Genomic DNA, 23291 nt, shown 5'->3' on the forward strand with positions numbered 1-23291 from the left:
AACTTATTTTTCCTTGAAGACCATGTATTTTGTTTTCTTATCATTCAGGACTAATTTTAAAGAGACAAGGTTATGCTGAACTATTGCAAATGCTTCCTGCAACTTTAAGATGCAACTATTAATGGAGGGTGCAGAGCAATAAATTATGGTGTCATCGGCATACAAATGAATGTTTGCATCTTATAGATTATCACCAAGATCGTTTATATATAATGTAAATAGCAGGGGACCCAAAATGGACCCCTGTGGAACCCCAGATTCAACAATAAGCTTGTCAGAGAGAAACTCCTTAATTTGCACCCTTTGACACCTATTCTTTAAGTAGTTCCTAATCCAGCCTAATGCAGTTTCAGAAAGGCTGATACAATGTAAACGTGATAAAAGAATACCATGATTGACAGTTTCAAAAGCTTTAGCTAAATCAATAAACACCGCAGTGCATGATTTTCCACTATCTAGGGCACAAGTAATGTCATTAAGAAATTTCATAGTGGCAGTTACTGTGCTATGATTCTTTCTGAACCCGGACTGATACCTAAAAAAAATACTATTTCTAGATAAAAATTCCTTCAGCTGTTCACTGACAATAGATTCTAAAATTTTGACTATCACTAATAGCTTGGAAATCGGTCTATAATTATTTAAGATGGTTGGATCTCCACCTTTCAACAGGGGAACAACTAAGGCAGATTTCCGGACATCAGGAATGAAATTCTGATCCAATGATAAATTAAAAAATATAGCCTAATGGGCCAGCGATAATCTCAGAAGCTAATTTTAATATGCTGAATATGCTGCTTTCCTTCGTTTCAACACACAGCTCCACAACCATCTCGCAAGTGTTGATGTGCTTTAGTCGTGAGGTGTAACCGGGTGTGTAACCAATCAGATAGCGCCGTGGGCGGGACATTGAGCAAGTCTTCAGAGTGGTGAATACAGAGAGGCTGCGCGGCGGCTATATCGGAGCAAGCCAAAGTAGCGCATTTTAAAAGTAAATTGACTTCAATCAAACCACGGATACGTGATAAGTTTTGTGATCCATCTCGCCACTAGTGTCATAGCACTGATCACTTTGAGGGGGGGATAAATGTATTCCCACTGGCAGTGCTGGGCAAGCTACTTGGAAAATGTAGTGAGCTAAGCTACCAGTTACTTCACATTAAATGAAGCTTCACTACACTGAAGCTACCCCCCTGGGAAATGTAGCAAGCTAAGCTACATCAATAATAGCTTGCTACATCCAAGCTACTTTTTTATTTTTAACCAGTTTTATTATGTAATTATTTATTCAGTTTCAATTTATCATTTTGGTAATTATAGGCAATACAAGCATAATGTAGGCCTAGGTACTTCACATTTTGGGGCTGTTTGCTGGACTTATCCTACTCCCAGAATAAAATGCATGTTTGAGCTGCCTTTATTCAAAAACACCTAGCCCTGACATATCTTAACACAAGGGTCTCCAACATGGGCCCGCAGGCAGCAGGTAGCCTGCACAGAGTCTGTGAGGTGCCCGCCAAAGCACATTCTATTAATAGTTTCAATTGTAATATTTATTACATGTTTTTATATTAGATTGGCTTGATGACATAACCCAGTCAGAGGTAAAGCACGAGTCTTCACAGAATGCGAGTGGTAATGTTTTGTATGAATGAAGGCTGCACAACTTGAAAATACGGAACAAACGATGTCCTGTGTCGATTCAAATGACGCGCTTATTCTCAAATTCAGGACGACTTCAGAAATGTTTGAAAAATTGTAGCTTGTGTGGAAGCTACCTCACTACTTGGTCAAAAAAAGAGCTTAGCTACTGAAAAGCTATTTGATTTAGAAAGCAGCTAAGCTACCGCCAAGCTACGGAAAAACTACTAGCTTCGCTACTTGTAGTAAAGCTACTGCCCAGCACTGCCCACTGGGGATAAAAAATAATTAAGCAGAGGCAGGGATACATTGACCAGAAAGGGGGAAATCCCACGCATCCCCCTGGCAAATCGCACCCTGGTTTTAACTGGAGTAAAACCATGGTTAATTTTCGTTAGGGGGGTCACAAGTACCAAAACAGTGGAGGGCGCTCTGACAAACAAGTACTTGCATCATTCAAAAACATTTCTTTTTTTCTGTGAAAAACGTTCATATCGGCTGCATATCTGTGTCGTATACGCCGATACAGATATATCTGCGACATTCTCATATTGGCGATAAAATCGGAAAACCGATAATGTTATTATAAGGGTTTGTTCAGTTGACTAGTGTTGTTGTAACAGTAGTATAACAGTAAATAAAAATTGGTTCAGCATATCGGTTATTGGGCACATAAGCATCCAAATAGTCTGTATCTGTAAAAAAAAACATTAACGGTCGATCTCTACTGAAGACAATCTGAGCACTTGGGAGTTTAGAACAACACAGGGAAAAGTGATAATTTTGGGGTGAACTATCCCTTTAAAAAAATACTTCATCTTATTCTTAGAAGTGTCATCATATAATGCAACAAGGATTGTGAAAGTCGTTGTCTGTACAAATAAAAAATATTGCTCCGTTTGACGACTCCTACAAAAATGTGTAGGCCTGTCGCGATAAACGATAAATCGATTAATCGCACGGTAAATAAAATGAGCTCGATCATTTTTTTTAGGCCGCGATAATTCACATTTGCATGCTTGTTTGTTTTCCTTGTCTCTCTCTCTCTCTACCAAAGAGACTGGATGACCGCTCCGTGCAACGAGTGACAAGGAGTGAACCCTCGTCAGTCATTTGTCAGTCGCATGATCTGTGTGGGGAGGGGGGACTCCTGGCGTAGCCTATCACAGTAGGAGTACTGAGGAGGATGAGAGCCGCGTGAGAAGTGTAGCAGGAGAAAACACTAGTTAAGACGAGAGTTGGAGAAAAAGATGGATTTACTAGAGGCTGTTTACACTTGTCATTAACATGCGTTTTTATCGATTGGATCACAATGTTTTACGTCTTTTCTGACTTTTCTGACACAAGGTGAACAGTGCTATTTTAGCCTTTCATTGATAAACTAAAGCGGGTGATCTCCGCAGTTTCATTTTGCAAGCGTGTGAAATAGAGGTCTACACGGGTCCAAAAATTCCTACCCGAACCCGATCAGACCCGCAAATGTGCTACACTGAACCGACCCGGACCCGTCTGTTGTTTTGAAAGCTGGACCCGGACCCGACCCGGACCCGTATATTATTTAAAAGCTGGACCCGGATCCGACGAAGACCCGTCTATTATTTAAAATCTGGACCCGAACCCGTCCGGGAAGACACAGACCCGACCGGCAAATATTCTTAGCTAAATGTTATTAATAAGTCAATAAACAAGTAGCGAAAATTAAACTTTGTGTCTTACCCATAGAAGTTAGTCTTCTCCCTCCTTGTACCTGTCTGTGTGATGCACAATCCTTGTTTCCAAGAAAGTTCCATCCATGTTATTCCTCTCTTGACGATTGAATTTTTTAATGCTTATTCCAGCTTTTAAAGTCCACTTTACAGTCATGGTGATTAATAACGCAGTTTTACATCGGGTCAACTTGCTTAATAATGTTTGCCCATTTGAATTATAATAACGATTGCTCGTTCAGTGCCATGGCTGCTTTCGTTAGCTTTGCTTCTTTGCTATCATCTATGTGCTCTTTGAGTCGCGAAAACTTTAGATATAAGAGCAGCAAGACGGTCAATTTATAATATTATTATAAAAATAAGAGAAGTCAGTGCAAAATGCGCGGTACGGCGGAATAGGTCCCGCCTTCTAAATAAAAGAGCCAATTGTCAAAGGTAAAGTCGTTGCGTCTCACTGCAGAAGCTCCTGACTGGTAGCCAGAGAAACATTACAAGAGTGCATGCGCGTTAGCTGCCTGGTTGGAGCAACCAAATATAAACCTTTTAACGCAATTTTAGCGTCATAGAAAAAATTTATGCGACAGTTCATCTAAGTTTTTGTTGCTGATTTTGAAATATTTTATTTAAATGTGAGTGTTTGTTCTCCGAGTCCGATTGACCTCGGGTATTACCCACAATGTTAAACAGACCCGGGACCCGAAGTAATAGATTGAGACCCGACCCGGACCCGGCTGATCATTTAAAATATAGACCCGAACCCGTACGGGTCCCGGGTCGGGTCCCGGGTCTTCGGGTCTCGGGTCTTCCGTGTAGACCTCTAGTGTGAAAGTTGCGCGATCTTATTTCATCAATTGCGCTGAAAATTCAGAGAAAGCTCTAACATATAAACGTACAAAACACTGTGCAGCATGTATACTTGCTAAACAAGCAGCGGACTCCGACATAATATTAGTTTGCGTCCATATAAACTCATAATTACTCCCGCTGGCGTTCAAATGACAGCGGAGAGACTCGCCCACCGTCTCACGGACCGTCCCCTCACAGTATTCAGCACAGAAGCGGTCGAAAGTGGACAAAAGAGACGGATTTAAATACCAGGTGTAAATGTGATATGTCTCTCTCGTCCACTTGTGATCTGATCAAAAACACATCTTGATACCAAGTGTAAACAGCCAAGTTTCAAAACCAAACGCTACAGCTGCAGTGTGGGAGTACTTTGGATTTAAACCTAATGACCGAGGTGAACCACTAAACCTGAACGAACCACTAAACCTGAACGAGCCGTTATGTCGCATTTGTGGTAATAACGTAGCACTTAAAAGTGGCAACACGACAAACATGCATATGCACCTAAAACGCAATCATCCTGTTATTTTGTTCATTTCTTGTGGATATTTAAAATGTCTTCCAGTTCCAGTATTACTTATTGTTTAGAAATAAAAGTTTATAGATCTTTGAAAATGTGTATCTGCATTATTATAATGGTCCCGGAGCATCAATGTTATCGCCTATCGCGATAAATTCCGAGGCAATTTATCGCCTAGCAAAATTTGTTATCGTGACAGGCCTAAAAATGTGGATTACTCACTCACAAATAATCATGCATAACATTAATGGGCGGTTTCCCAGACAGGGATTAGACTAGTCCTAGACTAAAATAAATGTAAGAGCTGTTCAAACTGAAAACAACTTGCACTGATGTATTTTAAGATATGTCAGTGCAAGTTGTTTTCAGTTTGAACAACCTTTGTTTGGCCTTAAAATGCACACCAGTAATGTTTTTAGTAAGGCATGTTTGTTAAAACTAGTTATTTCTTAATTAAACTAAGGCCTAGTCCTGATTTAAGCTAATCCCTGTCTGGGAAAACAGCCCTATATGTTTTTCAATTAATCACTAGTTATATTGTTATTATTTTAATAAAATATACACTGTTAACTTAGATAAGTTCTACTAACTCAAAAAAATTTAGGCAACTGATTGACGCTATTTTCTTTAAGTTTTGAGTTCAGACAATTTCAATTCAAATCAAAAAAATGTATTTATCTAAACTTAGTTTAAGTCTGATATAAATTAAATTATATACTTTATGTAACTTAAATTGTAGAAGTAATGTTACTTAAATATTTTGTGGCCACTAATTGCCTTGTTTTTATAAGTTTCCTGTACTCAAATACTTACATTTTACAACTTAACAGTACACTGTAAAACCCGACAAGTTCAGAGTACTCCAAATATTAAAGTAAACCAACTACCATTTAATTTTTGTTCGCAAATCACAGAAACAAATCATGTGACTCGTGTAAATGTAATACCAGTGAAAGTGTGTTGAGATTGAGCTCAGGGCTAACTTTCACATAGTTATTCTTTACATGATAAAGCAACACATTGTTGACTTACAGCCAAGCACAGGCACCACACTTCTGAACAATGGTAAGCCCAAAAATAAAAAAATAGCAAACTCTTCTAAATCTCCAACATAAATAAATGTTTCACACTACTAAGTCTTTTTCTTTACTAAAAACCACATAAAATATTACTTAATAAAAAAAATGCTGTCGTATTGCGTGCTCATGCTGGGAACTGGAACCTCCACAACTAATCGTGTTAATTTAACTTTAAAATGAAGTAAATTCACACATTTTGAGTACCAGGTACTTTCCATTACAAGTTAGTTTTACTGTTTGGGTTTACGGTGTAAAAAATAATAATTATACTTTTTTTGCTGCATATGTTTACAAATTTTGGTTTATTTGATGTGCAATGACCCAGCTGTAATAACAGGACTGACACCTGTCTTCTGTCTATATGTGTGAATCTAAAAAAAAACAGGATCTCACTTCTTCATTCACAATTTAATTGTTTCATGTTTCTTTCAGATGTGAAGAGTGATTCATGTTTGGATATAGAAATAACGTCCTCAACATCAAAAGAGCGACTGACAGCACAAACTCTTTCATGCATCACCTGTGGAAAGACATTCAGCTCACAGAGACATTTAGAGAGACATGAGAGAAAACACACAGAACAGAAACTCTTCACCAGATCTGAGATCAGCTTTACTACCTCACAAGAGAAGAAACTTCATTCAGAAGACCACAGAGAGAAGAAGAAGAAGAAGAAGAAGAAGAAGGTGAAGAAGAGAAAGCAGTTTCACTGTGAGCAGTGTGGGAGGATTTGTGTCTCTTCCTCTCAACTAAATGTTCACATGAGGACACACAGTGGTAAAAAGCCTTTCTACTGCAGTCAATGTGGAAAATACTTCAAAACCAAACTCAATCTTAAAGTTCATCAAAGACTTCATACAGGTGAAAAACCTTACGTGTGTCCTCACTGTGAGAAGAGATTTAGCTGTAAATCTAATCTGAAGACTCATATGCTTTTACACACCAATGAGAGACCGTATCAGTGCAGTGAATGTGACAAAACCTTTAGGGATTCAAGTTCATTAAAAAAACACCAGAATACTCACATTAAAGAGAAACTCTATCAGTGTTCACACTGTGATAAACGTTTCTGTCATAAATATCAGCTGATAGTCCATCAGAGAATTCACACTGGAGAGAAACCTTATTACTGTAGTCTCTGTGGGAAGAGTTTTAGTCTAAAGGCTACCTTACTAAATCACAAGAGAATTCATACAGGTGAAAAACCTTACAAATGCTCTCAGTGTGACAAGATGTTTACTTATTCGTCTAACTTAAAAGTCCATCAGAGGGTTCACACTGGAGAGAAACCTTACGTCTGCACTCAATGTGGAAAGCGCTTCTCTAATTCATCTCAATTCAGAGTTCATCAAAGAGTTCATACTGGAAAGAAACCTCATCACTGTAGTCTCTGTGGGAAGAGCTTCTTTAATTTACCTCAATTCAGAGTTCATCAGAGAGTTCATACTGGAGAGAAACCTTATCACTGTAGTGTCTGTGAGAAGAGTTTTAGTCAAGGGTCTTCATTACTAAGTCACATGAGAATTCATACAGGTGAAAAACCTTTCAAATGCTCTCAGTGTGACAAGACGTTTGCTTATTCGGGTCATTTCAAAGCTCATCAGAGACTTCATACTGGAGAGAAACCTCATCACTGTAGTGTCTGTGGGAAGAGCTTCTTTAAATTATCTCAATTAAGAGTTCATCAAAGTGTTCATACTGGAGAGAAACCTTATCACTGTAGTCTCTGTGGGAAGAGTTTTAGTGTAAAGGATACCTTACTAAAGCACCAGAGAGTTCATACAGGTGAAAAACCTTTCAAATGCTCTCAGTGTGACAAGATGTTTACTTCTTCGTCTAACTTAAAATCCCATCAGAGAGTTCATACAGGTGAAAAACCTTACAAATGCTCTCAGTGTGACAAGAAGTTTGCTCAGTCAGGTCATTTAAAAGTCCATCAGAGAAGTCATACTGGAGAGAAACCTTATCACTGTAGTGTCTGTGGGAAGAGTTTTCATCGACATGACATTTTAGTGACACACCTGAGAATTCATACAGGTGAAAAACCTTACAAATGTTGTCAGTGTGACAAGACGTTTACTACTTCATCTTCCTTAAAAGTCCATGAGAGAGTTCATACTGGAGAGAAACCTCATCACTGTAGTCTCTGTGGGAAGAGTTTTAGTCTAAAGTCTACCTTACTAAGTCACAAGAGAATTCATACAGGTGAAAAACCTTACAAATGCTCTCAATGTGACAAGATGTTTGCTCACTCATGTCATTTAAAAGTCCATCAGAGACTTCATACTGGAGAAAAACATCATCACTCTAGTTGTTAACATGTCATTTCCCCTGTATACTGTTCTTTACAGTAAAAGGTGCCCCTCTTCATGTTACTTGGGTACTAGGGTGGCGCATGCGCAGTGTGTAGTTGTGCGCTAGGGGTGGCACGGTCCATGAAAAAAATCCGAACCGTTCGGTTCGCTTGTCTCGGTTCGGAGCGCGTGTGTACTGCACGGTTCAACGGTTCATGGCATGCGCAATGTAGTCTCATGCCCTGTATGTGACCTCAGATAGCGTGTTTCCCTTTCGCGTGAAAGAAGAGGTGACTGGTTTGGAGTATAAGTACTGCAGGTTATATTACGTGTAGAAATGGCAAGTGGGAGAGAAAAGGAAGTCTGCCCGCAGTTGGAGGATGCGCCAGCGTCGTATAAGTTTGGTGTGTGGAAACATATTTTTATTTCATGTTACTTATGATGACAGCGGAAATAAAACAATAGATATAACTGCAGTCTATGGGTTGAATGTGCTCGAACTGCCACAGGAGACCGCCTTCTCTCCGACCATTTATCTAATCTGAGGTACTGACAACAATGTTTTACGTCTTTTCGTATTCAGCGCTATTTTTAGCCTTTCATTGATAAAATTAAAGCGGCTGATTTCCGCGTAGTTTCATTTTGCTAGCGTGTGAAAGTTGCGCGATCTTATTTCAGAAATTGCCCCTCAAAGTAATCAGGACAGAAGTGGTCAAAAGTGGACAAAAGAGACTTAAAGAGATTTAAATATTACAGGTGCAAAGGTTATATTTCTCTCTCGTCCACATAAACTCTCAGTATTAAAGCAGCCTCTCAGTGATAAATCTAAGAGCTGTAAAAGTTGGCATTTTAATAAATGCAAGTTATCTTTGTGTGCTAAAAATGCACATAAAGTTTATGTAGATGGCAATACACATTCTCTTTTTTGCCAAATAAATGAAAAGCATGTTGAAATCATCAATGTCTTCCCTCTTGCTCTATCAAAATCTCATCTGGCTTTCCTCAGAGATGGTCCCAATAATGTGCTTAAAGTCAAATTCAGTTTGTGCATGATTACATGATAGAACTTTTTTTAATACTGTATCCTACATTATGGATAATTAATACATTAATAAGATAATACATTTCTGTAGTGTTAAAAATTTAAAGAAAAAATAACAACAAGAACCGTACTGAACCGTGAACCGTGACCATAGAACCGTGATACGAACCGAACCGAGGGTTTTGTGAACCGTGCCACCCCTATTGTGCGCGCAGTGTTTTGGTTTTGCACTGTGCTCTCGTGTGTACCGAGTGGTATGCTAAATAAAGTGAACCATTTGAAATAAACGTTGTGTTTATTAGAACTAACATGGTAGCAGAGGATGGCTGCTAGTTATAAAGTTCCGCCAAAGTTTGATGAGGCCAGGCCGTACGAGTGTTGGAAAAATGAAGTCAATATCTGGCAGCGGGTCACTGACCTCGACAAGAAAAAAACAAGCCCTTGCTGTTGCTTTGGGGCTCGAGGGAAGAGCTCGGGAAACAGCGATGAAAATACCTGTGGATGACTTGGACAGTGAAAACGGTATGGAAACGTTAATGGCAAAGCTTGACGGAATATTTCTGAAAGAGGAAAAGGATCGGGCATATGAAGCCTATTCTGATTTTGATAGCATAGCAAAGAATAGTTCAGTTTCCATGTCGGACTACATAATTGACTTTGAACAGCGATATAACCGGATGAAAAAGTATAATATGACACTTCCTGATGCTGTCCTGGCTTTTAAGCTATTGGACACGGCTTGCCTCGACGAACAAAGCAGACAGTTAGCATTCACGGCTTGCACCGAGTTAAAGTTCATGACTGAATCGTTGGGTTCAGCGATTATTGACACTGCTTGTACTCGTACTGTTTGTGGGGAGAAGTGGTTGGAAAACTATGTTAATAACCTCACCGCAGATCAAGTGAACCAACTGATGCAGACAGAAACCCCCAGTTGCAGGCCATTTCATTTTGGAGATGGGAATTTGGTGTATTCAACGAGAAATGTGAAACTACCTGCTAAAATAGGACTGACAAAATGCCAAATTGATACTGTTGTTGTTAAAGTTGACATTCCATTACTGCTAAGTAAAACTTCCTTGAAGAAAGCAGGGACCATTTAGGACATGGAAAAGGACAGTGCAGTGATGTTCAAACAATTAATTCCTCTTGAATTTACTAGTTCTGGACATTACTGTGTTGATATCAGAGACAAAGAAAATACAAAAGATCAAACTGAAGAGGAAATCCTAACAGTGACAGAGAAAATGTCTTCAGATGAGAAACGTAAAGTCCTTTTAAAGCTCCATAAACAGTTTGGTCGTGCATCAGCAGACAGGCTGCAGAGGCTAATACTTAGTTCAGGAAATAAGGATGAAGAATGTTTTACTATTTTACAGCAAAGTATTGTGAAAACAAAAAAGTCATCTGAAATTGTGAACTCATTCATTCACACTTGGATTAGTGTCCATGGCGCCCCCCAAAGGTTGTACAGTGACAACGGTGGAGAATTCAACAGTGAAGAGATCAGAGACATGGCTGAAAACTTTAACATTGAGACAAAAACAACAGCAGGTTACGGTCCTTGGAGCAACGGACTGCTCGAGAGACATAATCAAACACTTACTGAGATCGTCCAGAATGTCAAACGAGAGAAAGGATGCGACTGGCAAACTGCCCTTGATTGGGCCCTCGTGGCTAAGAACAGTATGTTGAATGTTCATGGCTACAGCCCGTATCAACTTGTGTTTGGACAGAATCCTAATCTTCATTCTGTATTAACTGATAAACTACCTGCCCTAGAAGGTACTACTGTAAGTGCTAGAGTGGGAGAAAAATTTTCTGCTTTACATGCTTCTAGGAAAACATTCACAGAATCAGAGTGTTCTGAGAGAATAAGAAGGGCGTTGCATAAGCAACTCAGATGTATTTGACAGGAGACAAGGTATATTACAAAAGAGCAGACTCTCCTGAGTGGAAGGGACCCGGAGTAGTTATTGGTCAGGATGGAGCTGTTGTATTTGTAAGACACGGGGGGACTTTAGTCAGAGTACATCAATCCAGGCTTTGTAAGACACATACACAGGATCAGGGATCTCAGGATAAGAATACTGCACCAGACGACAGCCAGATTGCAGATGAAAAAGGCAGCTTAAACAATGCAACAGAAAGCACAGATAGCGAACATGAAGAAATAAATGACAGGGAGGTTAATACTGAAGAAGTGGTTCATCCTAATATGACACAAACTGAAACAGAACACGAAAACAACAGTGACAGGGAGGTTGCTACAGATAAAGTGGTTTATCCTAGTATGACACAAACTGAGACAGATCATAATGTCTGTGTTAAGCCTGTTTCTTATGCCTGTGTAAAGATAAAACCAGGACAGACTGTAACATTTATGAAACAAAATAGTGGTGGTTTACAGAAAGCCAAGGTTCTAGGCAGAGCGGGCAAAGTTTCTGGAAAATACAAAAACTAGTTTAATCTGCAACATATTGAACATGATGGTAGTGATGGGCAAAAGAAGACAATAGATTTGTCGTCTGTTAATTATCTTCACATTGAATCAACTGATAGGTAGGCTGATGAACTCATAACAAAAGACATGTCATTGGTACAACAAAGTGAAAGAAATCATGCTGAATACAGGTGGTAGAATGTCTCAAGTAGACCCAGCAGTATTTTATAGGGTGGATGAACAGTCTAATGTTACTGGATTACTTGCATGTCATGTTGATGATTTTCTTTGTGTGACACACACTATAGTGGTAAACCGCACCCTGAGGAGTGCCCATACCCACATGCAGAGGTGTACATACAAAAGTTTGGTATAATTTTACAGGAAACCTTGAAATTACATAAAACACTGTTGAAAGTGCTAAACATGGTTGAATGTGTTGTCAGTCCTCTAATAAACACACAAATAAATAGGTGCTTTTAATGTTTTTTTTCTAAAGTCTGTATTTAAAAGTGTATAACTCTGGCCCTGAGTGGTAACGAAACCTGCAGACAGTTTTGTTTGAATCCAGCAATTGTCAGCTTACAGAGGAAAAAGAGAAAAAACTCCTTTCATAATCTATGCAAAAGTTATTCAATTCCAACTGAAGGGAGGAATAATACCCTTTTTGTATACAATTTCTAAAAATATAAAAATATTTGAAGTGTCCCCATAACCACATACAGTGGAATAAATGCAATATCTTTATATAATTTTACAGAAAACCCTTTGTGGGTACATAAAAAGCTGCTGTTTGTGACAAATATTGTTATTTATGTTGTTTTTCATTTGATAAAACACCAAATGTTCTTTTTTATGTTGTAAACACTGTTTTGATAGTGTATAACTCTGGTTCTGGGTGCTCTAGCAGACTGCAGACAGTTCTGGTTGTTACCAGCAGCAGACAGTAAACACCCAAAAAAAGAATGATCTCTTTAGCATGTCACATTCAAAAGTTATTCTCATTTTACTGAAGGGTGTGAAAATAAATTTTTCATATAAAAGTACTTTGTTTTGTTTTGCACATATAATAAATAGCAAGGGATTATTCATGAACACTACCAAAGAAAATGCTGTCAATGGACTCATTTTTTAGAGTAGGACCTCAGATAAAAGATGGTGTAGCATTTGTGGCTATCTGTGCTATCTGAGGCAGTTCACATTCAAGTTTCACATACGTTTACAAAAGTTATTCATTCATTCCCATGTTTGTCATACTTGAAAAATATGAAATATGTGAATATTAAATGATAGGCCTATAAAAAATATGGGGGGAGGGGATTGTGTAAATTAAGCGTAAATACATTTCTTGTCCCGACCACATCTGCTGAGCTTAAGTTTCCTGGGTTTTCTGTCACTACCATAAGGCCTGTTTATGAATTTCCTGTTTTCAAGTTACCTGTGTGTCATGGAGAGGCAGAGATGATTACTCCTGATTTCCCTGTGTCCTGTAGGTCAGCTAAGATGTCACTCCTAAGCTCCATGTACTCTCTGCCCTTGCCAAAATGACTGTGTATGACTCTGAACTCTTTGCCCTGCCTAAGATGGCCAATCACGAACATTATGAACTCTCTGCCTAGCTCAATATTAACATTAGTGAACTCTTTGAAAACTCTGAGTTAGGGACCTGTGTTTTGCTAACCTTTCTGTGCCAGCCTCTCTTTGCGCTTTCTCTGTCTGCAGGTCTAGAACGCCTCCAGCGCCACCCTGGTGTCCTATGCCGCATATACCCTGGTCGGCAGAAGATCCCCCAAGTATTTTTTGGGGGGTGGTACCCGGACAAATATTGGCCGATATATCGGCCTCTGCAATTTCATATGGTATATTTATTGTGATGGCTTTATTCATTAATTTATTCATCTTTATTCATGTTTCCTGTTGTTTTCAGTAAATAAAAGGAAATCATCGCTTAACTGAAAATTTATGTATTGACATGTCTAGTTTGTATTTAAGCACTGCTGTCAGCTGACAATATATATTAAATTATAGTTTGCTTGTTTTAATCATTTTTGTAAAGATGTGTAATATAATGGAGTATTTTTCATTGTTATTGTGCACAACAGTCTTCTCCAAAGGTTCCCATCACAGAATGTTCCCTGCAGGTTATTTTTAGGTTTTATTTTATAACCTAACGGGAACCTTCCCAGAACGTTGCCTGTAGGTTTTATTTAGAATCGCCTGGCTTACCTGAATTGCCAGGCTTACCTGAACCGCTTGAATCGCCTGGCTTACCTGAACCGCCTGAATCGCCTGGCTTACCTGAGTCGCCTGGCTTACCTGAATCGCCTGGCTTACCTGAATCGCCTGGCTTTCCTATATTGCCTGGCTTACCTGAGTCGCCTGAATCGCCTGGCTTACCTAAGTCGCCTGAATCGCCCGGCTTACCTGAATCGCCTGGCTTACCTGAACCGCCTGGCTTACCTGAACCGCCTGGCTTACCCGAGTCGCCTGAATCGCCTGGCTTACCTGAGTCGCCTGGCGTACCTGAGTGTCTGGCGTACCTGAGTCGCCTGAATCGCCTGGCTTACCTGAATCGCCTGGCTTTCCTATATTGCCTGGCTTACCTGAGTCGCCTGAATCGCCTGGCTTACCTAAGTCGCCTGAATCGCCCGGCTTACCTGAATCGCCTGGCTTACCTGAACCGCCTGGCTTACCCGAGTCGCCTGAATCGCCTGGCTTACCTGAGTCGCCTGAATCGCCTGGCTTTCTTGAATCGCCTGGCTTACCTGAGTCACCTGAATCGCCTGGCTTACCTGAGTCGCCTGAACTGCCTGGCTTACCTGAGTCGCCTGAATCGCCCGGCTTACCTGAATCGCCTGGCCTACCTGAACCACCTGAATCGCCTGGCTTACCTGAGTCGCCTGAATCGCCTGGCTTACCTGAGTCGCCTGAATCGCCCGGCTTACCTGAGTCGCCTGAATCGCCTGGCTTACCTGAGTCGCCTGAACTTAGCATTTCATTAGGATGTGATCCTTAAGCAATTATTTTTAATTTAGTAAACTAACAAGTAGCCTTAGTCATAATAGCGGGATAATAATTTATTTACATATGAAGGTTATATCAGTGCACAAGCAGTTGTATTTTAAGATATCTCCTTCCTTTTGATTTTGTTTCATCTTCCATCTGTTGCTGTGTCATCTTTCATATACAATATAAAAACCCCTGGACAAACTGAAAGGTTCACATTGGTATTTTTTCTGTAAAACAGACACAAAACAATAAAGCAGCACATCTGTGACGTTTTGTATAACGGGTTTGTAAATGATAATGCAATTAGATGATGGCCATGTTAATGCTTGGGCCAAGGGTGTGAGTCAAAGGTGAATGGTAAGCCTAAAGTGTAAACCCATTTCTATAATAATGAAATGGTCTGAGTGAGACAGTGGGTGAGATGGTAATGTTGATGGGATTAAGGGTTGTTAAAATTGAAGGGTTGGGAGTGGCAGGGTTACTTCCTTTCAATTTTTTGATGTTCAATGCTTTCAAAGATGATTGCTTTGTTTTCAATTTAGGGGACTGCCCACTAAAATGTGTATAAATGTAATGTAGGGTTGAATGTCAGACTTGGTGACTGCAGTGCCTGGGCTCTATGCTCTGATTTTAAGATTGCTTTCTGCAATAAAAACTACAGCTCGAGGAAATCAAAATCTTCGCTATAAAGGTTTCCAACACATTTTCATAATGCTGTAATAAGATGTTTTAAGAACCTCATGAATATACCAAAATACAACCAGTTTATACTTTGGTATAAATGTATCTCAGCTTAGTGTTTTGTTTTATAATGGTAGGCAGGACTGGATTGATAATCGGGCATAAAGGGCATTTTCTTGGTGGGCCAACATACATCCAGTAACACGTCATAAACCTTGGTTGTATGGTCATGATGTTCTTTAAAAGTCTTATTTCAAGATTTAACAGCTAAACAAAACATATCACAAAAATGTTGCATTTTGGTCTGGTTTTGTTTTTGTAGTGAACAGATGTGATTTATGTTTTTACTACCTAAAGAAAGCGTGCCAATTAGGTTTTTTACAATGTTTATAAAACGTCCTTTTTGTTATTTAGGAAGTGTTTTTTAAAATATTGTACTGCAACATTACCTAATTACAATGAAAATACAACGTTGTGAATTGGTGGGGATGGCGCAGTTGATAAGACACACGGTGTGAGAGACCCGGGGTTCGAATGCACTGTGACACACCATTGTGTCCCTGAGCAAGACACTTAACCCCTAGTTGCTCCAGAAGCGTGCAACCTCTGACATACTTAGCAATTGTAAGTCGCTTTAGATAAAAGCATCAGCTAAATGAATAAGTAAGTAAGTAAAAAGTTTGTGTTTGTATTTTTAATCTGATCATAATTTTTTTGTCCTACAATGTCCTATCTTTATAACTTTAAAAGCTTGATGTTGTGTCTTTAACTTTCAGCAATTATTTTCCCACCCCTTCTTTTAATTTAGTCATTACTTTATACAATAGTTTGTGATGATTTTTGGCCATAATTGAGACACGTACTTGTTTAGCTAAATTTTGTCTTCTCTCTCCAGTACAGCAGGAGGCGCTGCAGCTCTTTAGTCCGCAGATAAACTCACTAAAGAAAGAAAGAGCGCGCGTGTGATGTGTTCGTGTATCCTCAGTGTTTTTCTCTCTTGCGTGTTTCATTGAGTGTAAACAGAGTCTTGTCTCTGTGTATTTAAGTGTTGAGACGTTGATGATGTGCTGTGCTGTAAATCAGTATGAACTGATCTGTCCATGCTGGATATATTGATGATTTCATCACAGAAATCTCTCAGCTGAAGAAAGAGGTGGCGTTACTGGAGACAATGCTGAGGTCAAGAGGAGATTTAGCAATGAATCGAGAGGTTTGTACAGCTTAAACATCATTTACCTGAATTAGACAACATCAAATCATTTCTAATCTTACTGTCTGTGTGTGTTGTGTTGTCAGGATGTGGATTGTTGTGAATCTTCAGTGTATGTGACTGATGATGGGAGTCTGGATTCAGTGTGGATGAGCAGAGATCAGAGCCGCACACCACAGACACTGCTGGACTCTAAACTCTCTGAAGAGAAATCCAGACACACACAGGACTCCGATCTCAGTCTGACTTTACTCTGTTATACTGAGTCAAAGCCCGCAGACACTCAGGACACTACAGTGTGTGACAGTAAACAGTAGGGATGGGCATAATTAATCGACGATCGATAATTGATTGTTAAGAATTTCGTCGATCACGTTAATTTGTTATCAATTAATTGAATGCATTTTTTTTTTTATATAACTCCTTTTTCACAAATACTCCGTATGCAGTGCGTTTGCGTATGTGTGCGGCGAATCCGTCAAGCACCCGTTGCAGTGCGCTGCTAACCGCTTATTCTGCATATAAAATGTTCATGTGATTGACACTTTCTGTGAACACTTTTCCGCATAAACAATAGAACAAAGCATCATTTTTTTTCCACAAAACAATATATTTGAGATATTATTTGACAGACTAGTAAATGTGGATTAAGGATGTTTAAAATCTCTAGCCTGGTGGTCAAGATCTGAATGGATCAAATCAGCAGTTTTGCAATGCTTTATTTATCTCCACATATATCATAAATAAAAATAAGCAGAGTAACTTTGCAAGTCTAGCCTTCCACATTATATACTTTCTACTATGTATGTATATGATTTCCAAATAATAAACGAGAGTATTCAACGACAAAAAGCGTCTCATATGGAAATAAATCCTCACAATATTATTATTACTCAAAACTTTATGACAAAAATAAGCAACTGTATTCATACAGTTATTCAAAGACACACACATTATTCCGCATATATTTGAATATTATACAAACGTATTCATATAACGGCACGTTTCATATGGCAAATAAATATCCTCACATTAACATAACAGCCTAATGAAATGAATAAACAGACAATGAAACAGGATTGAAATATAAATTGTATTATTATTACCGGAAAAAAAGCAATATTGCTAAAATAATCTCTGAGGTAAATGCGTCAAAAACGCTGTTACCCGCACAATAAGTCTAAATGAGCAATAAAAGTGAAAAAAGCATTATTAGGCCATGTCTCAAAACTTTATATGACAAAATATATTTAAAAGAAATGTATACTTACAGTTATTCAAAGATGCACACATTATTCCATATTACTCCCGTTTATGAGCACGTTTGTCTCTGGCCTCGCTCTGTTATGTAATAGATTGACAGGTGCGCATCTCCGTCTTTCAAACATATATCATTTTGTAATTACTACCTTAGGAAAATTAGCCATGATTTTATCATTGTGAAAATGTTTTTTTTTTTTCAGATTAAAACGATTTGTATTTCCGCAATTTTACTACAAATACCATGGTTATGGTATATTGTGGAGTTGGAGACCATAGTAAATTTGTGTCTACTGTTGTTTTACAACAAATAAAAACTAAAAGCCTATGTTAGTATAATTAAACAATGGTGAATGGGGCTCACAAAACGCACGCTGTTTCACACATACTCTGTATGCGGAATAAGCCAAGTTAGCGCTGAGGTACCTGTGCATCCCGGTCAATCTCTTTGGAGCGGCTGTTTTCGACGGCGGCTGGACTGACAGTCACCATGGGTTGCGGTCGCGTCTGACCCCAAAAAATGCTTTTATTTCTCAAAAAAAATCAGTAGACTGGTGCAGAAGTTTTATGCGAGTTACTTAAGTTAGTTATTTTTCACGAGGCTTTAAGTAGCCTAATTTGTTATAGCCTAATGTTAGGAAGGCTAATATCTTGCACTTTCTTCTGGCTTGAATAATTTTGAGTTACATTTTGACAAAACCTTTCAGATCTAAGTATTATGTTTTTTGTTTAATTTAATGTTAAACATGAATCTGTTTTTTTTATTTATTTTGGAACTAATGAGGTCTCTGTTTAATAATGCTGGCTCGCAGCTGCAGGTTCCGCTGCTTTAGAGCACCGCACATTCACGCACATATATGTTTGAAACATAGTTTAACTGTCTGCCACAAGTATATCTGTCTGCCGCTGTATATTTGTATTCATTGCATTTTTTAAGTATAAAAGTTAAATAACAAATTTTATTATAAAAATATTAATGATTAATCGATAGTCGATCGTTAATTCTCCTGACGATCGACAAAGAAAACTTAATCGAATGCCCATCCCTAGTAAACAGAGCTTACAGGAGGATCAAACCTCCACAGAGTCTCTGGATTCTGTCTGTAACGCTGGAGAACAGCAGCAGATCCTGCAGACCAAACTGAAGATGTGTTCAGTTAAACTCATCGACTGCACAAACCTCATGATGAAGATTAAAACTGAATCCACAGAAATCCAAGCCGAACCCACAGAAATCCAAGCCGAACCCACAGAAATCCAAGCCGAACCCACAGAAATCAAAGCCGAACCCACAGAAATCAAAGCCGAACCCACAGAAATCAAAGCCGAACCCACAGAAATCAAAGCCGAACCCACAGAAATCAAAGCCGAACCCACAGAAATCAAAGCCGAACCCACAGAAATCAAAACCGAACCCACAGAAATCAAAACTGAACACACAGAAGAGGAAGATCGCACTGAGGAAGAAGATGATTTTATTCCATCAGGTATGTCTCCTTAATTATTGTTGTATTTTTTTAACTTTTTAATGTGAGCACATGTTTTGGGTTTTCAGTCACAAACTCACTAATCAAAAGACAAAAAAATACAATATGGGAGAGCGGGGCACAACCTAACGCTTTTTGGTTTTGGCTCAATCATTCAAAAAATATTTGAGATTGATTAATTATATTTTTACACAAGCGACACACACATCTCTGCTACAAATAAACATTTAAAGTTTGTTTGTATTAGGACAATTGCACCAAATGTGAAGTGCAAATGTTACAACTTACCCCATAGGTGGGATTAATTGTAACAGGTAGGGGGTAAGTTGCAACACTTGCTAAAAATGTAGTTTGCAGGTAAATATTTCATTACTATTTTGTCTATATACTTGAAGTGGATATTGTTTATATATCTGTCTATTATAGACCGGTATCCACACTGTATTCATTCATCCAGCCCTTTTCTAACAATAGTTCAATTATAAATGGATACAAATGTTTAAATATGTGAGAAAAAGCAGCACAATTATGACGAAACTTTTTTTATATGTGACCCAGTCTGTGTAATAATCATACTACAGTTTCAAAATCAAATTCTAAGATAATGAGCATCAAAGTCTGATTTTAGCCATTAATTTCATTATGATTTCAATTTTTGACGATAATTTGATCATAAATCACTTACTCCTGTGTCGTTCTAAACCCCCAAGTTTTCTGATTCTCTTCCGAACACAATTTTAGATATTTTTGATGAAAACTGGCAGCCCAGCAAACACAGAATGTTCCCTGTAGGTTATTTAAAGAGTAACTAAATCAACTTTTTTTAGTTGTTTCCTCTAGGATTTTTTCCAGCGTTGACGGCAGGTGTTGATTAAATGTACATATTTTTTAAGTAAGGGATAATGTACAGGCAGCCGGTAGTTATCGCGAAATAAGCCCCGACAGTGTGATCAGGGCGTGACGCGAAGCGCTTACACTGCTACTTGCCACATAAGGAAAAATACTGGACATGAATATGAATTTGAAACATTTTATTGGCATATTTGTTTTAAATGAACATTTTTATCCTTCCGCGAAACTTTGCACAGATGCATAAAATGATCGTATTCGTAATACCTTAGAAAAGATCCTCTGCTTCATACTTGTCTGTCTCCATTTTTTTCTCTTTTAGTCTTTGAGAAGTTTTATTGCCAATTCTGTATTTTTTTGTGTTTTGGCTTCGTAGCTGGCATGCTCTATTTTGTCAAGTTCAGTCTTAGTAAGCTCTCTGTGTCTTGTCGTTGTTTGTTCTTCGTAGTTCAATTTTCGTTTTTTCGTCTTAATTGGGGAGCCATTTGATTCGTCCAAATCTATCCACTGTTCAAACTTTTTGTTTTTACTGTACATGTTAAAATTAATGTCAAAATTTTCCATTGTTAATTGTGTTAGTCCAGTGTTTGTCACAAGATGGCGCCAAACAGTAATCTTTGTTGGCGCGGAGGGATTTTAAACATACAAGTAGTACTGGCTATGCGTTATTACTTTGGAGCGGTTATTATTTGAAAAGAACGAACCTGCAAATGTCTCAACTGACCAATCAGAATCAAACATTCCAGAGAGCCGTGTAATAATTTAGAAAAGCCTATAGCCTAGGCTACTGAAACTAACATGTATTTTTTTATAATTTTCTTTTCCTTATATTTTAGGGGTGGGCAAAAAAATCAATTCTTAGATCAGGGTTCCCGCAGGGTCTTAAAAAGTCTTAAAAAGTCTAAAATTCAGAATGTTAAATTTAAGGCCTTAAAAAGTCTTAAAAACACCCAGATTTTTATCCCAGGTCTTAAATTTAATTTATCCAAGTCTTAAATTTCTTACCTCTTGTCATTCCCAAAAAGCGTTGTCGGCAGAAAATAAAATAGTAATTTAAAACGCTGAAGAACTAACTTAATCAGTGGCGGAGGCAGAAAGTGTATGATGGTGGGTCTCTAAAAAGAAACGTTCCGCACTTTGTCATAATCCACGCAAATCGTGCCATAAGCTATATTTCAGGTGTTGTGATCTGACTGTTTACTGTGGATTTGGCTAGAAACAATCCTTAAACTTATAAGCAAAAATCTTTTTCGGGGTAATTTAAGCCCGTGGCTTACCTAAGCATTTGCCAGGTTCTGAAACATAGAGGACACAGAAGCGAACAAAAATCAATGCTGCTTTATTGAAAATCAACTTAAACAGTCGGGCCGTCGAGTCACGAGCCACCAACAGCGTGTCAACTTTAGTGTTACACAGTTTTATATTTTAGACTTAAATATTGCTCTCTGCTGCGATGCACTTGAACCTAACGCTATTACCTTCAGCTCTCCACAAACAGCAGCGATTGGCAGACGGAAAGCAAGAAAGTACCGTATTAAACCATATATTTCAAAAAAGTGCAATTTTCTTCTTTTAGGAACAATTCAAACTTTTTGATTGCGCAAATGCTTCAGGAGTTACGGTTAAATGAACAGCGGTAGAATCAGAGCCCTTTCGCATAGGCAGGCTGCTGCATACGGCATCAAGCCTGGTTTATTTAAGTTAACTGAGCATTACATTCGCAAGTCATAAGCATATTACAACAATTAACGATTAACTAAGAATAATAATCAATATTTTAAAGTTAATTTCAAAGTTAATATTCTGAAATAAGACCATTTCTGAAATAAGAAATGCGACCCTTCGGAGCCTACAGCCTTCGGATTGAGAAACGGTCTTAGTGGATAACGTTAGCAACACATATCAAACAGCCTTTTAATGGTAAATTTTATTTTCTTAATGCAGATAATGATTCATCCCTTATTGTGTAATTAGAGAGGCTATTAAACCTGATGACAGTATATAGTGCATATTTATGCATAAAACGTATGGGTGGAGTGTTTTTTGGCTCTGTGATTCTGTATTCAATTAAATGCAATACATTAATTTATTAATAACTTGTATTAATAAAATTCATATATTAATGCTTTTAGGGATTAATAATAATTGAAAGTGATCTTTTGTTCTTCGTATATTTATAAACAGGCACAAGACACAGCACACAGTCAGTTGTACATTAAACATTATGGGGTGGTTTCCTGGGCAGGGATTAGCTTAAACCAGGACTAGGCCTTAGTTTAATTATGACATATAACTAGTTTTAATAAACATGCCTTACTAAAACCATTACTTGTGTGCATTTTGATGTATTTTAAGATATGTCAGTGCAAATTGTTTTCAAGTTTGGAAAGCTCTTATCCCTGTCTGGGAAACCTCCCCTATAAGCTTACGTACAGAGTGTGATGCATTTTAAAGCTTTAAAGTTGTATGAGGCAGTGTAAAACTAGGCACAAACCAGCAGCTGACCATACTAACTGATCTAATATTAGTGAATTTTATTTGTCAAAAAACATTGTTAATAGAATTTTATAAAAATATTACTTACACATATTAGTGTGATGTATAAATATTGTAAATCAATGCATTTCTTGACTATTAATTAAGAAAAATCACAGCTCGCTTCTTTGCCTCTAACTCAATGTATTTCAATGGCTCACTATGAGCCATTTTTGGGCTTCCATTGTCAGAAGTCTCTTCCTAAAGGGCTATGGGTAAAATTTGTCGGCGCCAACACTCGCGGTCTAATAGAGTTTAGCATAATGTATTTCCATGTATTTTGATTATCTGTTTTAAAACTGCGTTCATTTAATATTTTTCTATAACTGAATCAATAAAAATAGAACGTTTTAAGAATTTCTGAGATCATTTGAATGCTTCTAGTAATGTGTCGTGTTGGTCTTAAATTTGACTCATAATGGTCTTAAAAGGTCTTAAATTTAACTTGCTGAAACCTGCAAGAACCCTGTTAGATGAATCGCGATTCGGACGTGGGCCGATTCTGAATCGATTCACAAATGTCAAGAATCGATTCTTAAATGTTAGTTTACAAAATAACGTCACGTAATCAGAACCAAAAGGCGGAACTCAACATGGGGGGGCGGTTATGCACACGGACAACTTAAGAGAGCGCGCCCTGCAAGAGCGCATAGCGGAGCTTACAAGAGCAGAAGAGAAAGAACACTTTA

At 38.2% G+C, this 23291-nt stretch overlaps 1 protein-coding gene across 1 annotated transcript in view; it reads left to right on the forward strand.

Moving 5' to 3' along the window:
• Positions 1-12420, forward strand: part of LOC135771696 (uncharacterized) — a 43432-nt gene extending 31012 nt beyond the window's left edge. The window contains exon 4 of the mRNA XM_065282062.2: positions 6564-12420. Within this exon, the coding sequence (XP_065138134.2) occupies positions 6564-8110 (1547 nt within the window). The 3' untranslated portion in view covers positions 8111-12420. The remainder of the gene's footprint in view (positions 1-6563) is intronic.
• Positions 12421-23291: the final 10871 nt, after the last annotated feature.

Source organism: Paramisgurnus dabryanus, chromosome 8, assembly GCF_030506205.2.
Source record: "Paramisgurnus dabryanus chromosome 8, PD_genome_1.1, whole genome shotgun sequence".
In the NCBI taxonomy this organism is placed as follows: Eukaryota; Metazoa; Chordata; class Actinopteri; order Cypriniformes; family Cobitidae; genus Paramisgurnus; species Paramisgurnus dabryanus.